Source organism: Carya illinoinensis, chromosome 2 (genome assembly GCF_018687715.1).
Source record: "Carya illinoinensis cultivar Pawnee chromosome 2, C.illinoinensisPawnee_v1, whole genome shotgun sequence".
Classification (NCBI taxonomy): Eukaryota; Viridiplantae; Streptophyta; class Magnoliopsida; order Fagales; family Juglandaceae; genus Carya; species Carya illinoinensis.
The window spans coordinates 32,059,963-32,073,503 of NC_056753.1; the positions used below are offsets into that span (position 1 = coordinate 32,059,963).

The 13,541-nt window shown below is 34.7% G+C and overlaps 2 protein-coding genes across 3 annotated transcripts; one reads left to right on the forward strand and one right to left on the reverse strand.

Annotated features, from left to right (window-relative positions):
* Window positions 1–330: 330 nt before the first annotated feature.
* On the reverse strand, window positions 331–7,683 carry LOC122300981 (uncharacterized RNA methyltransferase CT0009). Its single transcript, XM_043112026.1, has 10 exons — window positions 7,224–7,683; window positions 5,284–5,526; window positions 4,099–4,260; window positions 3,342–3,451; window positions 2,550–2,658; window positions 2,037–2,192; window positions 1,791–1,906; window positions 1,539–1,705; window positions 823–953; window positions 331–745 (listed from the first exon to the last, which is right to left on the reverse strand). Exons 1-10 carry the CDS (start codon window positions 7,662–7,664, stop codon window positions 638–640), a joined length of 1,743 nt encoding a protein of 580 aa, XP_042967960.1. The 5' UTR covers window positions 7,665–7,683; the 3' UTR covers window positions 331–637.
* Window positions 7,684–9,599: 1,916 nt separating this feature from the next.
* On the forward strand, window positions 9,600–12,272 carry LOC122300983 (40S ribosomal protein S30). 2 transcript variants are annotated; one of them, XM_043112028.1, is made up of 3 exons: window positions 9,600–9,759; window positions 9,892–10,029; window positions 11,924–12,272. In XM_043112028.1, exons 1-3 carry the CDS (start codon window positions 9,756–9,758, stop codon window positions 12,121–12,123), a joined length of 342 nt encoding a protein of 113 aa, XP_042967962.1. In that variant the 5' UTR covers window positions 9,600–9,755; the 3' UTR covers window positions 12,124–12,272. The 2 variants fall into 2 exon arrangements, with proteins under 2 accessions (XP_042967962.1, XP_042967963.1); XM_043112029.1 differs by lacking the exon at window positions 11,924–12,272 and adding an exon at window positions 11,466–11,715.
* The last annotated feature ends 1,269 nt before the right edge of the window (window positions 12,273–13,541 follow it).

A 13,541-nucleotide genomic window follows, 5' to 3' on the forward strand; every position in this document is an offset into this window, starting at 1 on the left:
GCATCAATTTTTTTTAATATTCAATCAATTACATCAGTAAAGTGTATAAAAGAATTATATAATAGTGACTGTACATAAAATTTTTATTTTCATAAATAGCAATAAAACAGAGAGGAATACAAGAACGTATCTTTGTTTCACCAGAGAGTTGTAAGGGGCTAGAACCAGCGGCAGATAACAAGCAAGTAGAACTAGAAGTGGTTTTTGCTCAAACTGTCTCATGCATCCGATGAAAGGATTCGGCTTACTTCTTCACATCATCATATATGACTCCACATTGATCTCAAAAATTAAAAAAGGTTAAAAAAACAAAAAAACAAAAAAACCACATTGCAGGAGAATTTTTTTTGAGAAATTGATGGGTTAAATGGATAATTAAATGAATAAATTGTGAGAGGCCATCTAGGACACCAGAAATTGGCCATTTAAAACATCAAAACCAAAGAAAAAGAAGAAGAGAGAGAGAGAGTATACTAAAAAGGGGCACAAAAGAATTCCACCCCACTGATTTCCAGCTCCACTTCTTCTCCACCTGAGCTAAATCTATTTCCAACAGCAAAATTGTAAGGAAAGAATCAGATACACAAGCCCGATTTGGTGCCTACACGTTGATGAGAACTATTGTTACAAATATAAATCAGCAAAGTTCCAACAGGCAAATGCACTCAATGTGAGGAGTGTGCGGGAACATGTCCACCGGCTGTAGGCTCTTCAGCCTGTAACCACCTCGTATATTTTTCTCTATCTGCACAACAAAAGATTTTCAAACAATCAAATGACTGGAAACCAACGAACAGAGGAGTTAAAAGAACTGATGCATACCACGCCATGACATAGATAATCGAGGTCACGTGCACATGTGGCAGGATTACACGATACATAGACTATGCGTGGTGCCTTGAGCTTTAGTAGAAATTTAATCAACTTCATGTGCATTCCTGGACGGTTTGGATCTGCATGATTTCATACATCAAAACAAAGCAAAACAATGCTGTGCATGCTCATCAAAAGTGAATACCAGAAAATGTAACTAAAGGCATCAAAGGTGCAACATATAAGTAAACGAGGATAATGCTGACGCATAATGATGCAAGATGATTCCCTTCAGACAAAATAGGTACGATGTTTTGACTTCTAATGCTCCATGAAAATTGGTTCTGCGGATTAAATGACTATGGGGCCAATTCAGTCAATATGAAACTAAAACATCAAAGGTGCAAGATGGAATTGCAAGTTGATGGATCATAATCAATATCGCCAAGTTTACTTGCAACTTAAACGTGTTTCTATATCATGTATTTGGAACCAAAAGGTGACCGGTAGCATTACATGTTTTATGCTTATAAAAAAAAGTACATGTTTTATGGAAATAATTGAAGTCTGTATCCACCAGCTAAACAGACAGTGAAGCTTTATTTTCATTTTATAACTTATTGATGTATGTCAAGGCTAATTGTAATATTGTAGAACCTTTCTGCTCTGACACTAAAATTATGCAAAATGAGATGAATCTATACTGGAGGAGGCATCAGAATAACCTGAAATGACAATGTCGGGCTTAGGAAAATTGTTGCCAAAGCTTTCATCAATTTTATTCAGATCCCCCTGGACAAATGTGGCATTGTGGATTCCATTCAGCTTGGCATTCAAGCAAGCATCTGCAATGGCTTGAGCAACCACTTCATATCCATAAACATGTCTGGCCCTGACAAATTAAGAAAATGAAGGCAAAATGAGTCAGATTCACAATACTTCAGGGAAAAAATAAGGCATGAGAAAGAGAGGTTTACCTTTGGGCAAGAGTCAGACCAATGGTGCCAGTCCCACAAAACAGGTCAAGAACAACTTCTGATCCATCGCCTCTAAGACCAGCACAATCTTCTATGAGCTTATACAATACCTCTGCCTAAGCAGTGAAAACACGTTTACTTATGAATTATCAACAAAGCAAACTGGGAAAATTGAGCAAGAACTTGTAGTAAAATAGTATGAAAGCAAGAATGGACTGGGTAATGTATCAATTTCAGTAGGCATACCTGCCGAGTGTTTGTCTGGAAGAAAGAGTTAGCTGATATTTGAAATGTAAGCCCCCTTAAGATCTCTGTGATGGTAGATTTTCCATACAAAGTGTATTCTTCCTCCCCAACTGAAGTGCTACCAATAGAGGTATTTACATTATTCATTATGCTTACCTATTGGCCATTCAAAAAATAAAAAGTTAAACAAGAAGAAGATTAGTAAAGTATGACTTAAGCCATATGAATTCAATGACACAGCACTGGAAAAATGAGAACAAAAAAAACCAAAAGGTAGCCAATCTTAACAAAGAGACCTCCAAATGGCCACACCTCTCCCACCCAAAAAGAGAGAAGGAATCATCGCTTTACTCAGTCTTTTGGGCATCAACTGATCTTAATCGGTACCGATCCAACCCAACAGTAGAAAAAAAGACACTTAAGGAAATTGACTACACTATAAGTTTGCTTCAAAAGTAAAACACAAACATTGTATATGGGAATAAAATGATGTTAAAAATATTTCTTACGAACCACTTCAGGAGCTGATGATATTTTCTCAACTAGGGGCCTCAGCAGCTCTGGCTTGTAAGATGAGGTCACAAAATTGACCATAAGTTCAGGCAGACCGGTCTTCACATCCCTGGAATAAAATAAAGCAATTATGCTAAAACCATCATATGATTGAATCATAACCGTTATATTAAAGGGAAAACAAAGTTTGCAATGATAATATTAAACCCATGAACACACCAAGAACAAGATATGCTGAACTCATTTTTGATTAAAGACCCAAAGTATAAAAGAAAAAAGAAAAGAAAATTCTAATGGCATACTTATATCTATGATTTTGACCAAACATTCAACAAATACAATGTTTACCTCTAAAAGCGAAGACCCATAAACCCATACCAAGCACAGGTAAGGGGTGCTAAAATTTCAAATTCCTTTTTGCCAATTGGTTAGGAAAATATTATCAACTGATAGTTTTCCAATTTTCCAATTTAGCGCCTGATCATATTCCTCATGTATGTTTCACCAATTTCTTATTTACATTTTCAGAATAAGACTATCAACAGGCTACCCAAGTGTCTTTTGACACATTTTAGCTTCTGTTTGCACTTCAAATTTCTTCGTTCTTACTACTGCCCATGATAAGTAAGATCTTACCATCGCATCGTTGAGTAAAGCTCATATCTTTAAAGTATATGTACCTTCACTCATACCAATGCAGGTGTAATAAAAAATTACATCAAGTTAAAATATAGGAAATAGAAAAGACCTGGTTATAAAATGTAAAAGCAGATGTTACAGAATGCACAGTACCTTCCAGTTCTTAGCATTAAATGCTTAAGAAATCCAGCATGAGAATGAACATTGTAAGCAGAAAGACCTAGTTGTGTATCTCTCCAACAATCTTGGATAGCTGCAAGAACCTATATATCAGAAATGCAAGTCAAACAGGCGGGAAAGAACAACTTTCTAACAAATTTCACTGACAAAGTAAAAACGTAATGTCAAATAATCTAGTATCCGCCAAATACTAAATCAAAAAATAAATAAGGTGCAAATTTTGAGCTAAACAATAGCAGATGAAGAAGATAAATCGTAAAAATTATGGCACAGGAAGTGAGAGTAATTGCAAAAACCTATTGCAGAGAAAGTAGGTAGCACTAGGAATTCATTAGATATTGAAGGAAATACAACCCATTTCCAAGCAAGCTAACATCTTGGCAATAAAAAGCAATTAATTCAAGAACTTTTTATCTTCTTAGCAAGAAAAGATGAAGATTCATAGATTTGCAAGTGCATCCTACACTAGCTTACAAATTGTTGTGCACAGAACATTGCAATAAACCTCAAGAAATAACCAGCATTTATAATAGGTCTTCATTGCTTTCATTCATTTATTTACTGGTAAAAATATAGCAATTCGTTGCTTTCATTCATACCCTGAAACTTCTATGCAAGGACAGAATCCTGGCTCCACAGTTGGAAATTTCCAAAATATGCTAAGAAATTTATCTAAGAAGTTATTTCAACATTCAAGAGCATCTAATAACCCAAAGAAAATATAACACACCACATTGGCAGGCTCACTTTGCAGTAAGCACTTGTTCACATTCAGAACCTTGTCAAAAAAGCCAGGAGCATGAAGTCCCAGTGCATAACTCTCATTACTGTCTTGTTTCTCTGATAATGATTCCCTAGGTAACCATTCTTGAGAACCAAAGGAGAATTCCATCTGCAGAAGCACAAAAGTGGCAGCTAGGATGTTTTAAAAATTTCAAATAATCTACTCATACACTTTTTTTTCACAGTAAGTATAGGACAGCCATGGGTTCTACATTAATAGAGATATCAAGTTGGAGTGAATGATGAAATTGAAACAGGAGATACAGACATAACATGGTTGGGAGTTGGCATACTTGGCTATTATGAGATGCATAGCTCTCATTACAATAAAGCTCCTACTTTTTTAATCTAATGGTGTATATTACAAACTCGTACCGTTATTTAGCTTAAGCATCCTACATTTCATCTTTAAATAATGGCATGCCTTTCATATACTTGATTTCCAACAATGAATTAGTGATCAATTAATGAGCCAACAAATTAAACAAGTGAACTCATCCTACTTATAGTTTGAGAGTACCCTCCTTCAGATCAAAGCACCAATAACCAAACAAAACTATAGGAGTATGTCGAGGAAGTGGAGGCAGCTCAGCTGAGTGGAGAATGATTCCCTTACATTTATTTTGGTGTTTATGGCTTGAGAGAAATGGGAGGTGTTTCGAGGATTGTGAACACACAATGACAGAATTTAGGGACTTTTTCTTTAGCACTTTAAATTTTTGGGTGAACAATCTTGTGAGGGATATCAACATTTGTACTTAGGTGTATTCTCTTGTACTGTTTTTGCTTTCACTTAGTACTGTTTTTGCTTTAGCTTGTACTTAGGTGTATTCTCTTGTATACTTCCTGTGTACTTGAGCTATGACTATTTACTTCGAATAAAATCTTTTATTATCTATTAAAAAGAAAAAAAAAAAAAACTATAGGAGTATGTGTTTGGTGAAATACTCCAATTTTCTAGTACAACATTATTCACAATCAGGCAAAAATCTTGCCAAGTGCTCAAGTGCTCTACTCTCCATCAAATAAGAGATATTTTAAAGCTGCTACAGTGCGAAGAAAACTAGATGAATTAATGGATTCAGAAAACTTTAAGGCAACAAAATTGACAAGGTTTATGTTCAGCTCTAACCTTGTTCCTATAATGGAACTGGATATCACAGGGAACAATTGGCTTCATGATGTTAAGGGATTCCAGTTCCTTACTAGAAAACTTGCCAACATGTGTCACCAACTCCAGGACTTGTTGTTCCTTAGCACTAAGCTGAGCCTCATAAGAGAGGTTTTGTGTTTTACATCCTCCACAATAGGAAGCATACTCACAAGGGGCATCAACAAAGTCCCAATGAGGAGATATTGTCTTTAATTTAGTCACCTGCACTTTTTACAAAATTGAGAAGTGAAAAATTATATGTAACTACATATTTCAAAAAGGCAAAAAAAAGAAACATTGTACGAATGTGAGAAAGGAAGGATGGATACACATGTCCCACTATTCAGAGTTGCACACCTATCACTAAAATATAGAATTGATGCAGTGGCGCCACTATTCGAAGTTGCATGTCTATCACTATTATCACTATTAACTTCCACTTCCAGTCAACTAACCCCTCCTCTCCCCCCACACCCCCCCCCCCCCCCCGCGCGCGCGGGGGCACTGTTGGCATTTTGGACAGATTACTAAAGGGTTATAAGCACAAGGACAGACCTCTATGGATACTTAATAAGCATAATAATGCTGCCATAGATTGATATGATCTTTTAATACTGACTGGCTCTCATAAAAACTTAGAAGAACCAAAAATTAAAATAGAAACAAAATACTTTTTGGCTGTTGTGACACATCAAATTGGTTTCATCATCAGTCTTTGATACCAAATACATATATTAATATATCATGAAAAAGTGAAAAAGAAAAAACTGCACACGTTAAGATGCTCAAGTAACATATCAGATAGAGCCCATCCAAGATAGAAGTGCAATAATGTAATGTTTGCTTCACTTCTAGGGCTTGCAATTGTTGACACAACTCGTGAACTTGACACAAACCCAATACGAAATTAACAGGATTAGGTTAAAGGGTTTGACTTGTTTAATTAAATGGGTTGGATTAGGGTACTCATTTACAATCCGAACTCGATTTTTGAAGAGAAAAAACCTAGCATGCGGCATGTACAACTGCCTTTTTTTTGTCACAAAACGTGAGCCTAACATAAACCCAACTCAAAATTAGCCAGTTGGGGTTGAGGATCCGACCCATTTAATTTTGGCTTGGCTCATATACATCACGAACCCAATTTGACACGACCCGGGCTCAACATAACAACGCAAAGTGTCAGCTCTAGTCAGTTTCATCAGCCAAGCCCCAGTTATTAATCCAATCACCAAGGGTTTCCAAATGAGCCTTATGGGAGAGCCACGTTCCCAATTCCATATTTAAGTTTTAGATCTTACGAGGGTTAAATGAAAATCCATATCAAGAAATTGACAAAGTAATCCATGCGTAATCCATATAATATAAAATTGCATCCTTCAAGACCTAAGGGAGCAAAAAAAGCTGAAGTAACTGAACCGTAGAGACTGAATTCAGAAAAGCTGTAAGGTCTCTCCAGAATCCAGATGATAAGTCCATAAACCATCACCATAACAAACGATAATTCTTAATCGAGTATTGAACAGAGAAAAATGATCAGATCCAAATTTTCATTTTGATTTAATGTAATTTATCAGGAGAATAAGACCAAGAACAACAACTCCGATTTCCGCCCCTGCATTTCTTAAGCACCTATGCAATCCCCATAAACCGTTACTGAGGTACTGAACCTATATTTAAATGTTTCGACCAATTGATGTCAGACTCTTATTCAACCACAATAGTCATCTTGGTCTGGCATTTGGCTTAAACTCCTCTCTCACATGAACACTCATACAAACACTCGAACCCGGACACACCCACTCTCACCTTAGACCTCCAAACTCAAAACCAAAAAAGGAAAATGAGAGCCGACAAGTTATTTTCCCCCATATTGATTGCTTCATTTTCTCAGAAACCAAACCGAGCCTGAAAAATACCTCCGCATAGTTTTCCTTCTTGCGAGTGACACGCCCAATGAATCGCTCACCGGGAAGTGCGCGGTCGCACATGACAACGAACCCGGTATCCGCCACCTTGCACAGACCTTTCCCCTTAAAAGCCAGGGACTCACATAGAAGTTCCAAGGTCTGGCCTCGCTTCGGGAAGTATGACTTGTTGGACTTACTGGGCTTGGAGGCGCTAGGCTGCGGAGCCTCGGCCGAGTCCTCGGCCATTGAGGAAGAAGATAGAGAGGCAAAGGTTGAAGAAGGACGACGATTTAGGAGCCATGGGCGCGCAGTAGTCAGGTTCCTGAGCCCATGGCTCGGCAGAGTCGCCATTCTAGGCGCTTGGTAAGCACTGGACTCCCTGAGTCGTGGGGGAAGGAAGAAAGGCCGTGCCTCTGGCTGCTGGACTGGGATAGAGGGTAGTTTGGTCATTGAGTCTTTGTATTTGCAAATTTGTATCGAGATCGACGAGATGTAAGAGCATCCTCGTCCCATTCCTCATCCTCATCCCTATAATTTAATTTAAAATCACATTTTCTCAAATTTTTCCTTAAATTTTATTCATCTTTCAAAAACCTTCTGCATCTCATTCCCCATCCTTATCTCTATTCTATTAAATAACATTTTTCTATTCTTTTTTTATTACTTTTTTTTTCACTTCTATTTACAAATTTAACTACTCAATATTTTTTCTTATTTTTTGAACTGTTACTCTAGTAAATATTTTTAAAAAAAAAAATTAAATTATTTTTTTGTGAATATGATAATATTTTTAAAATTAATTTTTTTATATTTTCGTAATTAATTAAATTATTTTTAAAATTATTATTTAAAACTATAATAAATATGAATATGAGAGAAAGTGTAGATGATTGGAAAATTATTTATTTTATATATTAGAATAAAATATTGATAAAAATGATTTAGGGAATGAATAGTGAGTCCCCAAATATAGGGACTTACTGTTTATTCTCTAAACCTTTTCCCTAAAATAGGGAATCGGATGTGGGGTGTATTTTGATAAAAATTCTAAAATAAATCCTAAATTATAAGAAATATAGTGCTTTGGAAAACCGGATGGGGATGCTCTAAGTATGTAACTGTGACTGTCGTTTGATTTAAAAAACAGAAATGCTATTTCACCCGAAAATAGTTTCCGAACAGTTTTCCAAATCATTTTTTAAAAATGATTTAATAATATTACGAATTTTTTATTTTAAAAAAATATTTAAAAATATAAAAAAATGATGAAAAAATAAAAAATAAAAAGAAAATTTTGTGCTTAAAGTTCTGGCTACATCCCTCAGGGGATGTAGCACTTTCACCGCACCACCATATAGGTGCTCTGATTTTTAATATAATTAATTAAAAATTTATTATTTTATTTTTCACTAGTTTACAAAAGGTCACTTTGATTTTTTCAATTATAACAATTCTTTTAGAGATTTTAAAATTCAGTAAAATTCCGCCCATCTATCATTAATTATTTCATAAAATATAGACATCAAATAAAATTTTTATATATATTTTACAAATTTTATTAATATGATTTACTGCTTCAATTTTTTTAATATAAAATAATTATTTTAATTAATTATATTAATAAAATATATAAAAAATTACGTAAAAATAATTATATATAATAGAATTGTATTCTAAATACAATAAGGTAACTTTAATAATGATTTTTTTAAGGGAAAACATAGAGATTTATTTCCACAAATATCAATTTTATCATAATGATTAACATGTGTACACTTGTTAGCAATTTAGGGTGTTGCTGTTAGAAGTAATAAAGATTTTATCTATAAAATAATTTATAATATTAAATTATAAATTGATGGTTCGATATAAAATATAAAATATATTTTATAGTAAAATAAGTTTTATAATAAAGATTTTATCTATAAAATAATTTATAATATTAAATTATAATTTGATGGTTCGATATCAAATATCAAATATATTTTATAGTAAAATAAGTTTTATAATTTTATAGACCAAGTATTTGTAATTAAAAATTAGGAAAAACAAAAAAATATGTTTATTTATTTAACGTATTAAAATTAGAGTAATGTTACATATAATTATGAAATATACAAACGTCACACAATCACTTTAAAAAAGAGTGAGATCTACGATTAAAAAATTAATTTTTTTTCATATAAATTCTATATTAATTTATTTTTTAAAAAAAATAACTGCACGATGTTTACACAATTAGAATTGCCAACATCATTTCTCTGAAAATTAATATGGTTACAATGTTTTGTATTTTTATTAATTTTTGAGTGTTTGTGGCGGTTAGATTTTGCGGGAGATGGACGAGAACGACAGCGTATGAGGTCAAACATCTACTAACTAAGCTAATATAAGCCGTTGATCTCGATGAACAGCCGCGTTATACCCTCCCACGAAACCCTAGCCTCTACAACACACTCGGGGTCTGATCTGAGTCCTCTCTCTTGCTCGTCAAGTGTTTGCCGGCGGTTCCATCACAGCAAGAAGCTCTAAAAATAATTCATGGGTAATTCGAGGCTCTCTACCTCTCTCTCCTTAGCGATATCGCCAGTTTTTCCTTACTTTAATTTCTTTGTTTTAGGTTATAGATTTAAGATATGTTTTCGTGTATTTTGATTGGTTTTGTGAAACTGAGCAGGTAAGGTTCACGGATCGCTGGCACGTGCCGGAAAGGTGAGGGGTCAGACTCCAAAGGTGGCCAAGCAGGACAAGAAGAAGAAGCCGCGAGGCCGCGCCCACAAGCGTATGCAGTACAATCGCCGCTTCGTCACCGCCGGTCAGTGTCTCTCTCTCTACTATAATGATTTTAGGTTTCGTAATCTTATCACATGTCTCTTTGTCTACTAGTTCTATTTAGTGCTTTGGATTGTGTATTACTGTAACCTACAATTGGTTTTTTGACTGTTGGGAAGGTAAAAAAAGAAAAAAGAAGAATAGTGGCTGCGAAATGTTCTACGTGACCGTTCCTGAAAAAGGGAAAATTTTCTGGTTGGAATTTGAGTTAAACCCACTCATTTAAATGGAACAATTTCTAAGAATATAAAGTGTGCATGCATGCATACATTTAGTTGATGGCTAGCTGTTCTTATAAAGCATGGTTAACTCCCAATATCGATATCACTTAGTGTTTTGTAAAATGTTTTTATTTAATGGTTATAGAGTCGTATAATTGTCTGTTATGTTCTGTGGCTTGGTGTCCAGTGGGTATGAAATGTCCCATTGATGTATCCCCTGTATTGGTTCCATAAAATAGTTTTTGGCATCAAAATAACATGCAAGAAGAATGCTTGGCATGAATTAAAACAGCTCAATTTTGGCTTGGGGTCAAGTGGGCATCAAATTTCATTTTGAGCTTAGTTTCACTGGTAATGGTAACATTGGCTGATGCATCTATAGCAGGCACCTCTGGTCATAGAATCCACTTTCTTTATGATTCAGCTGCTCGAGATATAGGGGCAAAACCCATGACAACCCATGCCATGGATTTTGCTGATCTATACTTTTAACAGGAATACATGTTTCAAAACTTGCCACATTACATGGCTCTTGATAAACACCATTGTTCAACACCTTACACTAGGAAGAATAGAAACATTGTAGGATAAGAGTATACATGTGACCTTGTATCTTTATCTTCTTAGCTAGGTGTTTGTTTTGTATACTTTCTGTGTACCTTAGTTTCGTTTTTGTGCTAATTAATAAAGAATTATTACTTGCATAAAAAAAGGAATATATATGTGACCATTTGCATATTGACCCTCTCTTTTTACAAAATTATAATCATGGCCTTAATTTTATTGTATTACTTACCTGTATCTAACAAGGCCGTTGCTGATTTTCCCCAGGCCTAGTATTCTAGGTTCATACTGATAGCATGTGGGTTTTGAGAGGGTCAACGTACTTTTCTTGAAAAGTATGTTTCTGAGGAGGTTAATGTTTGTGAATTATCGATAGCCAAGGGTCATGTAAGATGTGTTAATGCGGTCTAGATTGAATGACATCTATTTCTACATATAAGGGATGAAGGGCAAGGGTACGGGTTCAAAATTCCATTCCTTTCCTAGCTGTTTTTACCCAGCATAACCAAAAAAGCATATATATATATATATTTATGTGATATCTATAACAATTGATTGACTGTTTTCTATGAGTCATGTTTACCTGTCAACGGAACCAACTGACAAGTGTGCTATTGGTTGGTTTATCTTACAGTAGTTGGATTTGGTAAGAAGCGTGGACCCAATTCTTCAGAGAAGTAAGCAGCTTGCTGAATGAGGAGTTTGGTTATGGGCAGTGGTTGATCATGAAGCACTAGTTTCACAATCTTATATTTTGTTTGTAGCTAAGCTACATTTTAGTTTAGTAGTCTATACTTAAAATCTGACTTTGTTTTGTTCAAGACTTATCTTGAGGTTTAAAACTTGAAAATGCATGGGATGTGCCAATTTTGAGATTTCTAGCATAGATTGTGTTCACTTCCTTTTGTTTACCAATTTATCATTTCCTGGGTGATTCTTAATTATATGATTATCTGGTACGAGTGAAATATCTTGGTTGGGATGCGATACGCTCTTCTTGATCTGATTAAACTTGTGCTAAAGATGTTAGTTTTGTGGTTCTTTACTAGTTCAGCTCTAATCTTGTTCCCATAATGGAACTGGATATAACAGGGAACAATTGGCTTCATGATGTTAAGGGATTCCAGTTCTTTACAAGAAAACTTGCCAACATGTGTCAACAACTCAAGGGCTTGTTCCTTATCACTAAGCTGAGCCTCATAAGAGAGGTTTTGCGTTTTACATCCTCTACAATAGGAAGCATGCTCACAAGGGGCATCAACAAAGTCCCAGCGAGGAGATATTGTCTTTAATTTAGTCACCTGCACTTTTTACAAAATTGAAACGGGAAAATTTATGTCACTGTATATTTCAAAAAACTGAAGAAAGAAACATTGAAAGAATGAGAGAGGGAAGGAAGGATGGATACACATGAGGACAGATTAATGAAGGGTTCTAAGCAAGGTTTTAAAAACCATTCCGGCCGGAATGGCCGGAATTTTTCGTGCCGGAACAGTGACCGGAACCGGATAGGTGTCTATTTCGTTCCGGGTCAAATTTCGGCCGTTCCGGTCAATTCCGGCCGGAATAGTAATTCCGGTATTTCGGCCAGAATAGTAATTCCGGTCCCAAAAAAAAAAAAAAAAACTCTTTTGTAAATAAGTTGAAAAATAATGAATAAAATTGTACTTTTAGAATTCAAATACCTCTTTCCGTGCACTAGAAATATTGTTACTTTTAATAATCTGTCTATTCTTTAATTTTTTTCCTTTATTTTTGTGTTTTAACTCAAGTTTATGATTTTTTTCAATATATATTCATTTTATAAATCTTTAATTCTTCTATATATATACACATATACATATCACACACTTACATATATATGTATTTATTTTATTAATTGTTAGTTTATATATACATATAAATATTTATATATAATATATAATTAATCCCGAACCGGTACACCGAAACGTACCGGTACCGAAATATTCCATTCCAGTGCCTCGACCGGAATGGTCTCCGGAACGGATTTCAAAACTTTGGTCCTAAGCATGATAACAGAACCTTTATGGATGCTTAATATGCATGATACTGCCATAGATTGATCTGATCTTATAATACCGATTGGCTCTCACAAAAATTTGGAAGAACCATAAATTAAAATAGAAAGAAAATGCTTTTTTGGTTGTTGTGACGCATCAAATTGTTTTCATCTTCAGCCTTCGATACCAATTACATATATTAATATATCATTTAAAAAAAAGAAGGAAAAAAGAAAAAAATGCGTACGTTAGATGCTCAAGTAACATATCAGATATTGAGTGATGAAAAAAAGAAGGTAAAATATCCGATAGAGCCCTTAGCCCATCCGAGATGGAAGTGCAGTAATGTAGTGGTTGCTTTGCTTCTAGGTCTTGCAGTTGTTGACACACTCGTGAACTTAATACAAAATTAAAATAAGTTTAGGTTAAAGGGTTGTTAAATTAAATAGATTGGGTTAATGCATGACTCTTTTACGATCCGAACTCCATTTTTGAAGAGAAATAACCCAAGACAAAACAAGCACGATTGCCATTTTAATAATTACACATCTCAAGATACAGCTAAGTGAAAACCAGCTCCACGATGAGTTTTCCCCATCTCCCCAGTGAGTCAAATCCTTCCTGAAAAAGAGTACTCTGAGTTTAAAATTAGTTTGAATCCTTCCAAAACTGCATTAAATTCTCTCCTT

Coding starts and splice junctions, on each gene's coding strand:
- LOC122300981 (XM_043112026.1), bottom strand. CDS start 7,664: ATGACCAAACTACCCTCTATCCCAGTCCAGCAGCCAGAGGCACGGCCT. Junction 4,261..5,283: donor AGTTCCATTATAGGAACAAG/GTTAGAGCTGAA, acceptor GTGCTTCTGCAG/ATGGAATTCTCCTTTGGTTC. Junction 1,706..1,790: donor GGTCTGACTCTTGCCCAAAG/GTAAACCTCTCT, acceptor TTAATTTGTCAG/GGCCAGACATGTTTATGGAT.
- LOC122300983 (XM_043112028.1), top strand. Junction 10,030..11,923: donor TCGCCGCTTCGTCACCGCCG/GTCAGTGTCTCT, acceptor TGGATATAACAG/GGAACAATTGGCTTCATGAT.